The 18,374-nt window shown below is 38.6% G+C and overlaps 1 protein-coding gene across 15 annotated transcripts in view; it reads left to right on the top strand.

Annotated features, from left to right (window-relative positions):
• LOC144231725 (uncharacterized) overlaps nucleotides 1-18,374 on the top strand; it is a 374,679-nt gene that overhangs the window by 279,574 nt on the left and 76,731 nt on the right. For 5 of the 15 annotated variants that reach the window (XR_013335165.1, XR_013335164.1, XR_013335156.1 and 2 more), the window contains one exon: nucleotides 13,333-13,798. The exons of the other annotated variants lie outside the window; for them this stretch is intronic. Coding sequence is in view for 1 of the 5 variants with exons in the window: in XM_077764302.1 (XP_077620428.1) it covers nucleotides 13,333-13,357 (25 nt within the window). In the remaining 4 variants the exon portion in view is untranslated. Of the gene's footprint in view, nucleotides 1-13,332; nucleotides 13,799-18,374 lie in introns of those variants that run through there. 15 annotated transcript variants of the gene reach the window in all.

The following is an 18,374-nucleotide window of genomic DNA, read 5'->3' as shown; positions in this document are numbered from 1 at the left end:
GCAGAGAGAAAGGGAGAGACAGAGAATCCCAAGCAGGCTGCACAATGTCAGCACAGAGCCCAACGTGGGTTCAAACTCATGAACTGTGAGATCATGACCTGAGCCGAAACCAAGAGTTGGTCTCCTAACTGACTGAGCCACCCAGGCATCCTTATATTCTTTATCACATTTTTGAGGATTCCAGAAGTCTGATCACCAGCTGTGAAGACATTAGTGAAAATTTATCAACTTCCTAAAAAACTTATTTTATTTTTTCCCAAAAGGAAATTTTATACTGTAAGTATAATATTTAGTCTCTTTTTTCTAAAAAAATTACTTTATTTTTTCCCAAAAGGAATTTTTATACTGTAAGTATGATATATGATATTTAGTCTCTTTGTTGTTTAAAATCTTTATAATCTAGCATAACCATTTTAATTCCTTTGAAGCCAAAACAAAGAGTCTGACTTACCAACATAAAAGTAAATTTATTTCCAAAAATTAAATTTGCTTCCATATAATTTTAGCTAAACACAAAATTACAGTGCTTAACAAAGAAAAAAAACTCATTTGGAAAAATATTATAATGCTGTAAAAATTTTGCTTTGTTAAATTAGCAACCAAGGTCATAACAGAGTCAACGAACCTCAATCTCATAAATATTTAATATGTAGCTATTTGATATCATGCACTCTGCTAAGAGCTAACTGCTAGGGATTCATATATACTATGAACATACATATGAATATAAGATGATTTCATATAATCTATATTTATGCATATTATGTGCATATTAATGTACATAATATATAAAAGAATCTCTGGACCTACTGAGTTTTTGGGAGAAGTTAGCAGAAGTAGACAGTGCCTTAGATTCTAAATAAAGGAATAAAAGGAAAAGAAGTACCTCATGAGTAGTAGACTCCAATCACCCAGGAAGGGAGCCTGGAAAAACCTGTGGAAGAAAACTGCCTGGGGTTTCAACTTAAGTAAATTTATGATCCAAAGGAGTCAGACTTGGCCTCAAAGTCAAGAACAGAAGCAAACTATTCTCTGAATTTTTTAAGTTTTTATTTAAATTCCACTTAGTTAACATAAAGTGTAATATTAATTTCAGGTATATAATATGGTGATTCAACACTTCCATACAATACCCAGGGCTCATCACAAGTGTCCTCCTTAATCCCCATCACCTGTTTCACCCATCCCCCACCCACCTCTCCTCTGGTAGCCATCTCTTTGTTCTCTATAGTTAAGAGTCTGTCTCTTGGTTGCTTCTCCTTTTTTCCTTTTGCTCATTTCTTTTTCTCTTAAATTCCACATGTAAGTGAAATCATATGGTATTTGTCTTTCCCTGACTGACTTATTTCACTTAGCATAATAATACTCTCTAACTCCATCTACGTCATTGCAAATGGCAAGATTTCATTTTTTTTATGGCTGAGTGATATTCCATTGTATATATATACCACATCTTCTTTATCCATTCATCAGTCAGTGGACACTTGGGCTGTTTCCATAACTTGACCATTGTAGATAATGCTGCTATAAACATCAGGGTTCATGTATCCCTTTGAATGAGCGTTCTTGTATTCTTTAGGTAAATACCTAATAGTGCAATTGCTGGATCATAAGGCAGCTCTATTTTTAAGTTTTTGAGGAAACTCTGTACTATTTTGCACAGTGACTGCACCAGTTTGCCTTCCCACCAACAGTGCATGAGGGTTTTTTTTTTTCCACATCCTCACCAACACCTGTTGTCTCTTCTGTTGTTGATTTTATACTCTGATTTGTTGAGTGGATCTGCAGTATTGCAATTATCAGAGCAATACATAAACCTCAAAGCCCCAAGATAGGATCTTGGGAGCAAACAGAAAGCAATGACTAAATAGGAAGAAATGAGAAGAGGAAGAGAATGCAAAGAAACCCACAATCAAGTTGAATCTACAAACCACAGTTTAAAATCACACATGAGGAACACTGAGGCTAAGAAATAGACAACAAGGGGCAACCTGGGTGGTTCAGTCAGGTGGGCATCCAACTTCAGCTCAAGTCATGATCTCATGGTTTCTGAGTTTGAGCCTCACATCTATCATCTGCACTATCACTGCAGAGCCTGCTTCAGACCATCTCTCTCCCTCTAACTCTGCCCCTCCCCAGTTCGTGTCCTCTCTTTCTCTCAAAAATAAATAAACATTAAAAATAAGTAAATAAAACTTTAAAAAGAAAAGAAAAGGAAAATAAACAACAAACTCAGCAACTGGAAGAAGAATTCATTCTACTTCAGATAAAAATAAGAATGGCATCTAAAAATCACTCTAAAGTAAGTATGCTTTAGGGTCCTCAAGATCTGAAGCATTTATTTTAAAAAATAAGAAATTGCAAAATAAAAAGTGTTGAAACAAAACAAGATCAGAGGCAAAAGAAAAATACTCAGGAGAAAATAAATAAAATATACAGTCACTGAACTATTTTTAAAAATTCACTACTTGGCATAAACTCTAGACTAGAGGAGAGAATTGGTGAGTTACAAGAGCACACTGGCCAAGTCAAAAAGCATGCAACACAGAGAAATGATGGAATAAAAAATATCACAGACAAATACAAAATCTGCCCCCCAGAGCAAACTGAGAAAATTTGTGTGGAGGGGAAGTATTTGAAGAGAATGGTTGAGAACTTTTCCAAATTGCAGATTGCAAGTTCACTAACTGCCTAGCCAGAAAAATACAAATGAATGAAACATTTTTGAGAAACACTGTAATAGGAGGAAACATCTTAACTAAACCAGTCTTAAAAGGGAAACCCTGGGTGGCTCAGTTGGTTAAGAAGCTGACTCTTGGCTCAAGTCATGACCTCATGGTCAAGTTCCTGGGTTTGAGCCCAGAGAGGGGCCCTGTGCTGACAGTAAAGAGCCTGCTTGAGATTCTCTCTCTCCTTCTCTCTCTGCCCCTCACTCCCCCACCTTCAAAATTCATAAATAAACTTTTAAAAATTCAACTTAAAAAAAAAAGTTAAGAGACATTCCTACAGATGAGCCAGATAGGACTCATAGCAGAATTCTCAGTGACAAGAGACCACAGAGGAACATCTCCAAAGTGCTAAACAAAAATGACTGAATCAAAAATTCTGTATAGAGCAAGCTACCAATTGAGAGTGAGGGCAAAGTAGGTGTATTTTTAGCTCAAAACTTTTTAAAGGAAGAAAAAGGAAAGCCCTTCTTCTTCCTTCCATTCTCTGCTCCCTTTCAGCAATCCCAGCTGGAATTGAGCCTCCACCTCCCCAGGTCATCAAAAAGGCCTAGTACACTGTGCAGACTGGTGCCAGTCAGTCCCCCACTCCCTCCTACCTGGGAGTCAGTAAGGATGAGTAAGGTGCTGACCTTACTCTTCAACAGCAGCACCCAGATGGTGCAAAGCAGCGGATAGCTTTCACCGGACAGTGTGGGCAGGGCTGAGAGGGAGCTGACCTTGTACCCAGCCAGCCATCCCAATGAGGCGATGTGAGTCAACCTCCCACTTTGCCATGGAATATCAGCAGGTCCCAAGGACTGTAAGACAACTAGAAAAGGTATTAACATGCATATGATGGGAATACCAGGAGAAGAAAGATTTCCAACATTGTTAGCACAGTTAGGGAAATGCAAATTAAAACCACAGTGATATCACTTTGCACCATTTAGAACAGCCAAAATTAAAATAGTGATAACACCAAATGATGGTATAGATACAGAGAACTGGGTCACTCGGACCCATGGTAGGAATACAAGATGGTAGAGTTCTTGATGTGGCCTCAGATTGTGTTCTTGAAGTTCTGCTTTTCAGAGTTCCCTATGTGTTTCTGGTGAACAAGGGCCCCATTTTTTATTCCTGTAAGTTCAGATCAGCATTTAGTTTTGCATTATTTTAGCCCTCAATCTTACAGGAACTAGAAAAACCTTTTGAATTTTCTAACAAATAACATAGATAACAATCATATATAATATATACATACATTCATATATACATATATAGATAATGTCTTTATAGCTGGATATATGTGTGTATATAGACACGTATATGTACATATGGATGTGTATATGTTTACCCATCAATATACATATAATACACATATATAACCATTTTTTAATATATAGAAATTTTCTGAGAATAAAGGTCCTGTCCATTGTTTTCTTCCTTTACCTTTCTAAATTAAAAAAAAAAGAAAAATATAAATAAATAAAAAAATGCATTTTATATCATCATAATCTTCTGGGAATACAGATATTTCCTACATTGTAGTATCCATGATATAGCTTAAGCAAACAATTCAAAAATGCTTTTCTTGATTTTTTAAATTTCACTCCTCAACATTATCTATATGTTGACTTTTCATTAGTTAAAATAAAACCTGGCTCTTTTAAAGCTTGCTGCCAAGTCTAATGTTAATTCTATTTGACCAATCATTTTCTAATCTCTTGGAATCTTTTCTGAAGTTATGTCTTAAAAGAAGGTCATTATCCAAATTCTGGACGGTACCTGGAGACAATAGCATTCATTGGCCAAAAGGAAATGCACCTATGACAAAAAAGAATTTGTTTTGCTGCCTTATGAACATTTTGAGTTATATATAACACTATTTGAAAAGCATAAATCAAATGGTAAAATTAGATCAAGGGGCAAAATTATAGAAATTTTAATGCCATACTTAGTTCTAGTATTTTTACTTCTACCCTCTCATTAGTAGGCTTTATGACTTAAAAGTTCATCATAAAAGATTTTTCAATCCCAATTTTCCTGACTTTAACACAGCCCAGAAGCATGAAGTTCTTTCTTTTTTATTCCTACTGGAGAAGTATAACAGTTATATTATTCCTGGTGAGTTTCCCCAATATTAGCATTCAATCTGAGTCAATTCAAATAACAAATCTTTGTGCTACATCTGCACTCAAACTAGACACTTAATTTTCAGGATACCATATTTTAATCAGTCATCAGGGACTCTTATCTGTCTCCAGTCTGGCTGCTTCAGACGTAATTGGCATTAACAGAGCACTGAGGTGATTCCCACTCTAATCTCAATGTGAGTGAATTAGTGTATCTGAAATTGCAAATATAAAATGACCCTGAGTGTCTAACCTAAGAGGTGGTAGGGCCAGGACCCAGTATGCATACACTTAGGAAGGGAATCTTTTATAGGGATAGAAACATAATGCTTCCACTTTTCGTAGGAAAAAATAGCAAAAGAACCATCCATATCCCCTAGATAATCACTGATCCCAAATTCCCACTTTGAATTGTTGTCATAATAGCCAATCAAAGATCAGCTTTTTAAAGCTGTATGTACCTTTCGGGAGCTGAATTTCTAGTAGGAAGTAGAAGGGTCTTCCCTTGCACATCCATGGAACACACTGCCAATACTCCAAATCCAAGGAGAAAATGCACAACTTGAACTTTGCATTCCCATTTCATAGGAAAGTTGAGGCAAACCATAACTCTAAAATGTGATGCTGGATAAATAAGGGAAACTTCAAACCATCTAAGTAATCAAGTTATTGGGAAATGGCGAAGATCTTTTGAAAGGAGGATGACAAATATCCAGCACAGAGATTTTAATTTATGAAGTACTCAATTAATATTTGTTAAATTAAACTGATGATGTTGATCCAGGACCAGTGTGCTGGTAAAAGTTCAATGCCTGTGCTGCAGAGAGGGGGGACAGAGGAGCCCTGATTTGTATTGTTTACCAATTCTTATGATGGAAATACTCCCACCATGGCCAAGTTAAGCTTCCAACATGATGTCACTGCACACAGAGATGGGAAGAGATGCTAACAAACAGCTCATATGAGCTGCTTCTGTCACTCCTCTGTGACCAAAACAAAAATGATAATCAAAAAGTACTTCTTGGGTGTCTGTTAGATGCCAGGCTATACCTTAACTGTACTGAGCAATTAGGGGCAAGAGTCGTGTTTCATTTACCCCTGGATTCCTCCAGAATATTAATTACAGTGTGAGTTGCATAGTAGATGCTCAAAACAGATCTGTGGACAAACTAATAAATTCACTCTTCACTCACAGTATTCATGCTTAGAATCTATTTTGTACTATCCCTTCAAGACTCACCCCAGAGACACCCAAACCTCAGCCTACATTTTTCAACCCTTTTAACAACTAACATTGAATCCAACCAATGCTTCTTTCTTTTCCTGGTCCTGCCAGCTTATTATTTAATCCAGTTCCTCTCCTGGCTACATCCTCTCCTGGCTTTCAATCTAGATTCCTCTCCTGGCTACATTTTTTACCTCTCTCTCTATTTCCTGGCCTCTGTGGCTTCCAGGTGCTTCTCTCCCATATGCCATCCTCAGTAGCTCCCACTGGGTCATCAATGCAAACAGAACCCAGATCCTTTGCATACTCTAATGCATCTTTTATGATTCTTTTTGATTTTTGACTCTGTCTTCTTTGAGCATTTCCTTTAGGGACTACTGAAATTCATCCAACTTTTCTTGATTCTAGTCCCTGACCTTGAGTCTCATTCCCTAAGGCTCTTACTGGTGCTAACCACAGACTCTTCCTGAGAAACCTCTCAGCTTCCCTTATTGCTTCCAGCTCCTCGGGTGCATTTGCTCTTTAATTTGGCATTATGCTGAGTTACTCTTGGAAATTCCTTTTAATTAGTCATATTTGAATCTGATTTTATGTGAATATTCCTTGAGGTGTGATACTGATTGACTCTTTTATATGAGCCAAATTAATAAAATGCCCCCTCAACTGATTTGCCTCTAGTACTTAGTCATCCTCTTTCAATCCAGGCTCCAATCAAAGCCACATAACTTCAGGTCACTGGGTTGCCTCACAGTGATTCTTATTCTTTTTCTTAATTCAACCATTTTCTTCCATTCTTTCCCTAAAATGTAAAGAGCAAGAATGCCATTCCATTCTGTAAATTACAGCCAGGAAGAAAATTAGGAAAGAAGCTGCAACTCACTTAAGGTGACCCCAGTAGGAAACATTTAAACTAAAGACTAAGAAAAGGTGTGGGTGTCATGGACTCTACTAAAATTTTCACTCTAGAATTCCTTTGGAATCTCCCTCTCCTGCCTTCCATAACTCTGATATGAAAGTACTAGGTGGGTGCTGTAAAGGAGTCTAGCCCTACTCTCCTGGAGCTTAGCAAAATTAGGACAGAGCCAAACTCCAAGCTTAGTCAAGTCAGGCAATGGCAAAAAAGAAAAGAATTCAGGTCCAGTCACCTGCTGACTTAGGAAACCTGGCCTTTGGGATCTGAAGGGATAGTGGACACAGCGACTCACAGACCAGTCTTGGAACTTTTGGAGTCTGAGTGAAATCACCAAGCCTAAGTCAAAAGTTCAGGAGTAAAGTCAAGGAGTGAAGGGAAAAACCCAGGGGTAGCCTTAGAAAGTAGAAGATACAGTTGGAGAATCAAACCAACCAAGATGAGAGGTGTCTGAGGGTCTCAAGGACCTACTGCACCCATGTCTGATGGGGGACTTTACCAATTCTTTTGATTGGGTTAACCCCTATTACCCATAAAATCCTTGCACAAACATGACATTCTTGAGGCCAAATGTATTATTAACAGTTGTGAATCAGTTTATCATTTCTGTGTGAGGGACACTTACATGAAATGGTGAAGATCTGATAGAATCTGGCACTCAAAATAAATTTCAACAAGAATTAGTGAAAGTAATCTCAGTAAAATAAATAGTATGAGGAGAGATCTGGGATCTTCTAAACAAGATTTTTAGGTTGTTTTTAATTTTTAGAAAAATCCACAAAATGTAAGGAGAAATATTTTAAATTGAATCATTTTAAAAACATTATTATTTTTAAGTGAATGCTATTTTATAGTCAAATCTGGAACGTATAGTCAGGTTCCAAAGTCAGGAGTACATAATATTTTAAAACTATATGTTGAAATAATATTTAAGCTGAAGAACTCAATTTTGCCAAATGTCTAAAATGTACAAAAGACGTACCAGTGAAATAAAGGGCCTCAACAAAAGGACCTGATTTTACAGAGTTCCTAAATTGTCATTTATATTCCCCCTTCATGAAGTCACAATGTTCTTGGTTACCTCAATACATTATTCCTTCATAACATTGCTATAAATGTAGGGTTTTTAAGACTTTAGTTAGAAAATTCTGAATTCTGGTTTTTAGGTGTCTGTAGGCATCAAAGTATACTTCCCATAGGGTCAGCATTTTACAAGCAGGTGTAGAACATCAATAAATTAAAACTTAAAGTAAAACCACCAAGTCCTTTGAGTTGTGGAAATTACAAAATAAAACTTTCCCACTCTGGAGATGATATTGCCAGCATGTATTTTTAGTCATAAACATGTGACGTTTCAACATTTCACATAAATCTCTATAACCACCTTCTTTTTTCATGGAAGGGTAGAATTTCTATGATTAACCTTTCATGGAAATATCTCTTAGAGGTCTACTGCAATTAGGTGGTGGTAAACAGTGTCAGGAAGATAAGTGCCTCAAGCCCCAGTCATAAACAAAGCATCAGGAGAGGTGAAACCAGAGATCACATGTCAACAATATTGCCATCTTCCACCAAGCCCACCATAAGAGGCAACAAATCAGCATGGCCCTCATTCACTCCGTTATTAAGACAACAACTGCTTCAAGAAAATTCTACTCAGTGATCAGGCTTATGCCAGACCACCCCCGAGAAACTGAAGAAACACACAAAGAATAAATCACCTAGACAAGAGAAATTACAATTCCCATGATCATCCCTGGCTCAACAGGGATAATTTGATCCAATAAGTGGGGGGACCCAATATATTTAATAATGTAATCTTGTGTTCATTTTTAAATTACTTAGACTACCTCTTTTCCCACAGTCCCTTCCTTATCAGCACCCTTTAGCCATAAGTGATTAACACTAACATAACAATGATAGGGTGCAGCTAATATTCTCAAGCTTCAGCATCACTGTGTGTTTCCTGGGCATGCATGGGTTGACTGCCAGTTCTATTTATCTCCAACCCTAGCTCTGTTTAGGAGAGTCTCTATTCTTGAAACAGCTCCCAACTGGTCCCCTGCAACAGACATCAGCTCTGTCTCAGGAATTTTTCTTGTTTTCAGTTTAACATCTAGGAGACATTATTTTTAAGCAATTCTCCTATTTTGGAGCAGATTTCACATTACCACTTTGTGAAAAAGTCAATGGGCATCTATCACTAAAAGTAATTCAGAGTCATTAGCTATCAAAAAAGGGCATGGGCCATTTATCACAACCAGAATTTGATTGTATCTCATTGACCCTCCTTCCAATGAGCATTTGCCTTACTATCTATGGAGTAGATATAATGAACAGGTTCCTGTGAGCTGATTTTATACAACCTGATGTTAGGTAGGCAGTAAGAAGCAAGTGTCTTTCAATTTCACTTAGCAAAAACCCATTGAGTGCTTAAAATTTCCCTGCACTATGCTAAGCATTTTGAGGCAAATAAATTTCTAAAAAAGGTTCTTTGACTTCAAGTTACTCATAATCTTGTTTCAGTAGCTCATACTTCAATCAGCAAACAACAGAGGAGGTTTATGATTGATATAAGCAAGAAGTCCTCCTAAATACACACACACACACACACACACACACACACACAGGCTCCAGCCTCTGGAATGTGAAGGAATGCCAAAACCGTGAATTCCATCTTCCTTCTCTTCTTCCAAAAATGGCCCTATGCCTTCACAGTACAGTGAACCTTCAAATTCTCAACGAAAAATGCTTCACATTCCAAGGAATTATTCCCACTTTTCCCCTCACATCATTGGGTGGTTGGCATTTTTCTTCATATATGGAGGCAAGGAGGTAGAAACTGGAAATGGGGTGAGTATCATGGAGTTCAAGTGTAAGGACTTTGAGGAGTACATGTTGCTACAAGTATAAGAAACTGTTAGATAACTAGCTAACAGCAGGACCATGACGACATCAGAAGGCTCATTTTCCTTCTCAGAAAAAAAAAATCAGAGAAGCACCTATCTGAGACTATCATGGAAAATTGGCCCATGGAGTTATGAGATTAATGAAATATTGATATAAAAGGAATTCATCTTACCTATCAATCATTCTACTTCAGCTGTGTCCAGTATGAGCATAGCCAATACTAACTAGTTAAGCAAAAGGCTCAAACATAATTATTATTTAATCCGTGACAGAGTTCATCAATTTCATTATAATGGATGATCCTAGTATACATGAACAAATTACCAACTTAAATTATTACCTGCATAAATGCACCAAACAGCATGATATTTAAAGGCACAATATTTGTTCATAGAAAAAGATACCCATATGGAACCCTCTCCATTGGCTACATTAATGTAGTAAGTGTAAGCATTACTCACCCTAGTTGACAGTAATCAATCAAAAGACTAATATCTTATAAATCACCCAGAAGCAGAAATTGGTTAATTGAAATGTTATATTCAAGCTAACCTCTCCAGCTAATGTATGTGATGAATCTCTCTCTCTCCATATATATATGTTTGTATATACACATATGTGTGTGTGTGTGTGTGTGTGTGTGTGTGTAGAGAAAGAGATACCCAGATAACTTCATATCTGTGCGGGTAAGTTAATAAGCATTCCATGCTAGCTCAATAACTTAATTCAATGGCAGAAGAAATAGAGATGATGCCATGGAAGAAAGGACAATTAATAGAAAGTAATAGGTTTTCACAGCTTAAGTCCTTCGTATTCACCCAGGACCCATCCATCCACATCACAAGAATGTGATTTCCACACACATAAGATACATTTGATACAAAATGTCAAAACTACTACAGGCATCAAATACTCACTTATAGGCCAGCTTAGTATGTAAACACTAAGTTCAATTTTGCAACAACCCTAAAACAGGCTTCATGGTTGTACCCACTTTACAGATGAGGAAATGGAGACTCAGGAGTTAAATGTATTGCCCAAGGTCACACAGCTAGTAAATGACCAAGACACAACTGTGATGTAGGTCTGATTATAAAGTTTTTGTGCCCCATGCGCTATGCCAAACTCTGTGCTAGGTAACAGAGAAAAGGATGCAGAAATAACATTTGTCTCTATCTGGGTACATCTTGGATTCCCCTCAAGGGCCAGGCAGCATCTGTTCCTTCTTTGTACAGCAGTGAGCTGGGTAAGCGGATACTAGGCCCTGTCATTTTCATAAGAACAATGAAGAAGCAAGAATGCAAAAGATAGTAGAAGACTAACTCCCTGGTTTGCCCCTGAATTTATAAAAGGTCTGACAAATATTATGCAGGAAACAAATATACAGTCCTTGCGCCTTGGTGTTAGTATACAACCCTCCATGCGTACTGTCAAGCCTGCTATCTTAATGGACAAACATCCATACAAAGGAGGCATTAAATCATTGCTGGAGACCACTCAGCCCGAATGTCATGTTACTGTAGGAGAAAGGGCAGATTTCTGAGAGTGCCACCTTCCTCAAACCCAGTGCATGCTTCTCCATGTCTCCCCCGCAGCTCAGACCTCATCAGCTCTGGAATTTTCTGTGCAGCCAAAACCAAAGGTAAAATAAATGCCGACAGCTATCGCTGTCACTGCCTTCCTCTCGCAGTCATTTTGCTATTAGCTGTTGGCGGAGCAGACCGTGTAGGTTGACGAGATCTGAGGAAGGATGAGAGATGAGATGTCAAGTCAGGGAGCGCGGCTGCCTGTGCCGGGCGGCTTTGACACGCGCTGCAGACAGCCCTGATCAACTCGGTGGGTTGGAGGAGACAGGGAGCAAACCCAGCCCAGCCTCCGAGCAGCAGCGAGCGAGGAGCCCGTGAAAAGATCAGCATATGCAGCCTGCCAATTATCTCCCTCCCTCTCCACCCCCAGCTCCAAACACGAGTTCCTTAGTATTAACACTGCTGGAAATTGCTGCAGTGAGCAGGGTGTCAGGTGGAACATCGCTTTCTGAATGTGAGCCTGAGTGTGAAAGCAGACTCCTAGGCACTGCCCTGCTGTCTTCCAGACCAGAATATTCTCTGAGGGCAGCAGCCCTGCAGCAGGGTCTTATCCTCCAGAAGTACGATTGACATAACTGGTTTTCCAATAAAGCACATCCTGGAACTTTTCGAAGTATGAAAAAGTGCGCCTCCACGGCAGGCATGTGCGGATGCGCGCGCGCGCGCGCACACACACACACACATTCAAAAGTGACAACCAGGCCTTGTTTATGGCTTAAGTGGCATTCTCTTATTCCTCTTACTTGAATCCCTACATCTATTACCTAAACCTCACCATTCCCCTCCACACAGATGCACTCAATCTCCCCATCAAGTCCTTGATGCCGTTAATATCAGTTTTGATATCATAGAAATATATGTCTGGGGTCAGTGTGACATACGTTGAAAGAGCTCGAACTCTTGTTTTTCGTGACTTGTTTGTTTGGCTGCATAGTAAGAAGTTCTTTAGCCCATCCTGGAAGGAATATGACCGGCACTCACTCCCACATCCCACTCCCCAGATCAGAACTGAAACATCTTCCTCGCCACTCTGCAGGAGGTAGAGACTAGGAGTTCTCTCTAAAGGTTGATCTGTCTTGACATTAAGTTGGAAAAAAATAAATATGCTGTTAAAACATGACTCCCAGTCTACTGTCTATAAACTCTTCTTGATGAGTCTTCCACGACTACACTGGGCAGAAGGAGAGAATGCTGTTTTCAAGATGGTGGGTAGGTGTAGACAGCATTGGAGAACAATACATGAAGAATGCTTGCTTTGACCCTGAGCTCTATAATATCCCTGGACCATCATTAGAAGCAGAGATTTGCAGTGCCAGCTCCAGGGGCGCCAGGGTATCAAGGAACAGCATTAAGTGACCTCCCAGGGACAGACCCAACATCTGACTAGCCATTCAGACTTGTAAAGTCTTACTGCGACTGAGCCCTTTGCACATCTGCACTGAGAGCCCAGGGGCATTGGCACACTCCTCCAAGGCTGCAGATTGGAGCAAGGCACAGAAGGCAGGGAGTTTTGACGCAGAAGGGCTTAAAATATTTGTGGCAATGTACTGCGTGGGAAGAAAAGATTTGCTGAGATGTTCTAGGGAAAGCTTCCTAGGAAATGAGGGCCTCTGAGGCAACCAGAGGGACCCTGTGTGTATGGGCACAAAGAATTAATGTTAAGAATCCCAGGGACTATGGCCCTCATTGCGATCATGACTTCGTCCCAGAAGGACTAGCATTGAACATACTCTTCTCTATTTCCTACTCTGCTAATACTGAGAGAGTCTGGTTTCCACAGCAGTAGGTTTCGTTAACATGAAGAAAACATTTCTCAGCTATTTTGACCAGAAATACGGCCTTACTGATACTCTGTTTCCAGGTCTGTCAACTTTAACCTGCGTTAGAATCACTTGGATGGCTTGTTAAATTGCCGGGCGCTGCAATAAGTCTGGGATGGAGCTTAAGGGTTTGCATCTCTAACAAGCTTCCGGTTGATGTTGATGAAACTGATCTAAGTATTACAGTGTAAGAACCACAGATCTAATCCAACCCTAAATTTTTAAAAGGAGACTATCAAATTTAACAGATATTCATTAAGTACCTGCTATGAGTAAGGTTTTGGAACACATGCTAAAGACAAAAAGAATTTTTTGGTATATTTAACTCCAGAATGCTTATAGATTTAGATGTTTTGAAAATTTTATGTAACTTCTAGAATATAATTCCAGAATGAGAAGAGACTTTTTTTGAAAATGACACCAAAGGTAAAAACAATAAAGGAAAACCATAAACAAATATCATAAAGGGATTTTCTATATAAACTTATTAATGTTGGGGTGCCTGGGTGGCTCAGTGGGTTGAGTGTCCAACTCTTCATTTTGGCTCACGTCATGATCTCACGGTTCATGAGACTGAGGGCTCTGAACTGACAGTGTGGAGCCTGCTTGGGATTCTCTGTCTCATTCTCCCTCCCCCATCCTCTCTTTTGCTCTCTTTCTCTCTCAAAAAATAAATACATATACATTAATTTATTTTTAAATTATTAATGTCTAAATGGTAAAAAAAGAAAAAATAAAAATTATGACAAAGTACAAAATTGTGAAAACATATTGGCAATCCATCTGACAGAGAAAATGTTATGTCCTTAAAAATCCAAAGACTCCATAAGAAAAAAGCAAATAACTTCAGAGAAACATTAACAAAGAAATAATTGGGCAATTTGCAAAATAAATAAATAAATAAAGTCGCAAATTCATATATAAAAATATTTACAGTGTTAAGGAAAATTAAAGATATTTTTCAATAACAAAATTGGCAAATAAAAATACAGAATGTTGGCTCAGCTGACTTTTGTATGCTGATGGAGCATTTATTCCAACAAACTTGAAAGTGAACAATGGCTTAATACAAATGCGTGTACCTTTGCCCTCATTCTGTCTCTTGAAGTGCTCTGAGTAGCAGAAGCCTCCCCTCTAAGCAGTGGTTTGAAGACTCAGGCCCCTTCCTTTTTCTTCTGGTTGATGCTCCTACCATCTTCAATACGGTGGCGATTATAGGTTCAAAAATCAAGCCAAAGATGGAAATAGCATGAAAAATAGCATTGCAAGCGTCTATGGAGGAGTCTTGGAAAGGCATGCATTCCACTCACATTCCATTGGCTAAAAATCATTTATACATTATGTGAGTTACATCTCAATAAAGCTGATAATCTTGTTAAATGCAGAAAGAGAATTTGGAGAATGTGATGTTATGAAAGCAAAGGGAACTATTCAAGAAGAGAGAAGGGATATTGCAGCAGGTTGAGGAAGATGAAGCCTAAGAATAATGTACAGGGCTAATTATTGATTGTTGTGAATCCTTGAAAACAACATTTTTCAGAATGACAAATATCCAAGACTAATGGAAACTCATTAAGAAAAGACTAGGTGGAGGGTGCCTGGGTGGCTCAGTCGGTTAAGCATCCGACTTCGGCTCAGATCGTGAGCTCACAGTTCAAGGGTTCAAGCCCCGCATCAGGCTCTGTGTTGACAGCTATCTCAGAGCCTGGATTCTGTCTCTCCCTCTCTCTCCAACCCTCCCATGCTCATGCTGTCTCTCTCTGAGAAATAAATAAAACATTAAAAAATTTTTAAAAATAAGAAAAGAAAGGACTAGGTTGAAGTTGTAAAAACTAGCAAGCAGTACTCAAAAGCTTTTCAACTGAGTTTTGCAGTAAAAGAGAGGAGACATAAGACTAAAATATTAAGTGATAAAGAGGGAGAAAAGATTGTTTTAAAGATGTTTTAAGATTTATTTTTGAGAGAGAAAGAGCAAGAGTAAGCAGGGGAGGGCCTGTGCTGTCAGCACAGAGCTCAACGCGGGGCTCCAACCCATGAATTGTGAGACCTTAGCTAAATTCTGACGCTTAACTGACTGAGCCACCCAAGTGCCGCCCCTAGATTCTTTTTATAAAAGACCTGCTGATGCATACAATGACATAGCACCTGACTGTAGCAGTGTCTTATTGGAGGCTGAGGGATGAAATTCTGTGCAAGAGTAGAGGATTAGTCTTCTCAAGAGAAGATGTTTCTTCCTACAAAATTTTAGGGAAATAGAAAAATCTGGGGGAAAATGTGAAAAATATTGAGTTGTGTACCAGATGGTTGTAATCATTTCAGTAATGTAACATTTAATGATATTTTCTAAGGAAAAGGAAGTGAACTGTGTTTGAGAAAGGGAAAGAAATGGGGCAAGTTTGGGATAATTGGCATTGGAAACATAATTAGAAAAGAAAACAAATGACCAGGGGTTGAGTTTTTTGGTAACTACCAAATCCCTGAGGTGGGGAGCACATAGATGAATGGACAGGGCTAAGAGAGTTTGGGTGCAATAAGTGTTAATTTCATTAGACTCATATTGTCCCTCTTATCTTATTGAGAGCTCACATTATCAAGAGATGACCAGAAGTCTTCAATGGGGACTGAATACAACTTTTTTTAAAGTTACCCCAATCCCTGAAATATTATCTTCTCCTTCTCAAATAAAAAAGGCTAGTTTTCATTCCTTGAAATATTTCCCACCATAAATTTTGTGTCTCATCACAAGTCATCAACCATGTCACTCAGATGAATCAATAGATGTAACAGCTTTTACAAGGCCCATTTTTTTTTTCATTTGTTCTTATTCCTGTGTATTTTATTCACAAGAATCGCTGGATATTTCAATAATTTGTTGGAATGCATATGTTGATTCCAGGGATGATTCTATATAATATATGAGACCTACAAAAATTACGGAATGTATTAAACATTTATTGTCAAGTTTTCCTGATCAATCCAAGAAGTAGAGACCATGATCCTGAGACTATATAATTAAGGGAGGGGGCTAGTCCAAGGGGAAAGCTCTAGCCATAGGGCAGTAACACTAGTGTGTATTGGAAGCCTCTCAGCCAACTAGGTCAGTGTGGGTGGTGAGTTCTCAGTGGACAGAAGGGGTGGCTGAAAGAAGAGGAGAGAGGTGCAAATGGCTACTCTATCCAGGATGACCTTGGCTTGGAGCAGCTTGAATGTTATCTCATCTGCCTTTCTGCTTACGGGCCAAGGGAGGAACCCACGAACAAATTGTTCTGGAGGCACAAGACTAACCCAAACTAAGGACTAGCCTCCTATGAACTGAACTTGATCCCAGCAGTAAAAATTCCATTATCCAAAGCAACAGGAAATATGGAACTAACTTTTGACTGATAATAATATCCAAAGACTCTGAGCTGATTGAGACTCCAGTCACAAACACAGGAGCAGGAGCCTCCCTCAGACAATGGTCATGGTCACACAGCAGGTTGTATATAGTGGTTTCCAGGATATATGCTCAGCTTGAAATGGGTCTGCGGTTGAGGGCTAGTGGAGGGGGGTCTATGGTGACTATGCTGGCAAGGCCTAGGAAGTTAGAAGTGCCCTAGCAACCAAGATGCATTTCAGCAAGAAACCCTAATCCTTATTAGAAACCTGTCTATCGATCAGGAACTGAGTTATTACATCAGAGGTTAGGGAGAAGCCAGCAATTTCAGGAGCACTTGGGTAACTGGGATCTCACTCCAGGCATATGAAATACCAGGGCTAGGTTGTAAGGCTGGTATTGGGGCTCCTAATAATTATTCATTAATTCCTTAAGCCATTACTGTGTGCCTACTATGTACTAGTCTCTGTGATAGTTGCTGGTATATAAAAATAAAAAGGGGTACTTTTCAAGTAGCTTACCATGTACAGTAGGAGAGACCATGAAGAGCCAACACGCTACAATTTCAATAGGGAACACTTCTGAAATGGAATGAAGGTCTTCCTGAATTTTGGAGGGTCTGAGCATCTACAGTAAGCAGAAACTGAAAACTCCTTCTTTCCAAGTTGTCCTAAAATCTACCCTACTCTGAATATAATTCTCCATTAAAAAAAAAAAAAAAAACATTGGGGAAACTTTAAAGGAAACGTGAACTAGTAATTGTATTACACAAGTCAATCCCACAAATAGCCATATGAAACATAAAAAATTTCATAGACACCCAGGCCCATCTGTATTTATTTTGTGTCTTTCAATAGCACATCACAACTCTGTTTCCATGGCTTCAAAACAGCAAGTCAGTTTGGTCAAGTCAGTCAAATAAAAGTTAGAAGTTACACACACACACACACACACACACACACACACTTAAATTGAAATGGTTGATATCTTCATCCTATATAGGCATAGCCTAAAACTCAATATTTATTTCTATTTGCTGGCTATTTGGTTTAATACTGATTCCCAAGTGCCTTTTCTCTACTATTTTATAAAATGCACAACTTCGCCTGAGTTAAATTGCATACAATATCTTAATACATCATCTTCCAATCATTAATTTTCATCAGAGAATGTCAGCAGGGAATTATGTCAGATTACTTGGACCTGATTTCTTCTCATAAATCCCTTCTAACCTCTATATAGCCTCTCATTCTATCAGACATTTTCCATCTCTCTTGGAAGCTTCTTAAATTTTTTTCTTAAAATTAAATTTGAACTTATCCAAACTGTTCCTGTCTTTATTTTTAACAAATGTTTGTTGAGTTCCAGTTGTTTGAAAAACACAGAATAAAATGTTGAGAGTTGGGGACAAATAGAGTCTCTGATTTATAAGTAAAGTGGGATTTTCGGTGTTTTCTGGACAAAAGGCAAAAGTTATCTCCTATTGACAAGGAGCTGTCCTCAGCTTCCTTGGGAAGACTGGAGATTCCAGAAGGGAAAAGTTAATGACATCTAGTTGTCTGGCTGAGAACTTGCTCCGCCACAGAACTCTCAGACTCTTACTGGTGATACCCCAGAGAGGAGCATGCTAAGGGATTCTAGAATGCCAAACATATATCATATTACCATTTTTGAGTCAGTTCCCCCCATCATGGAGGGGAGTAAGTC

The sequence above is a fragment of the Crocuta crocuta genome, unplaced genomic scaffold (genome assembly GCF_008692635.1).
Source record: "Crocuta crocuta isolate KB4526 unplaced genomic scaffold, BGI_CrCroc_1.0 scaffold164, whole genome shotgun sequence".
Lineage (NCBI taxonomy): Eukaryota > Metazoa > Chordata > Mammalia > Carnivora > Hyaenidae > Crocuta > Crocuta crocuta.
The sequence above is the reverse complement of the archived record's forward strand: the minus strand, read 5'-3'. Positions and strand labels throughout refer to the sequence as shown.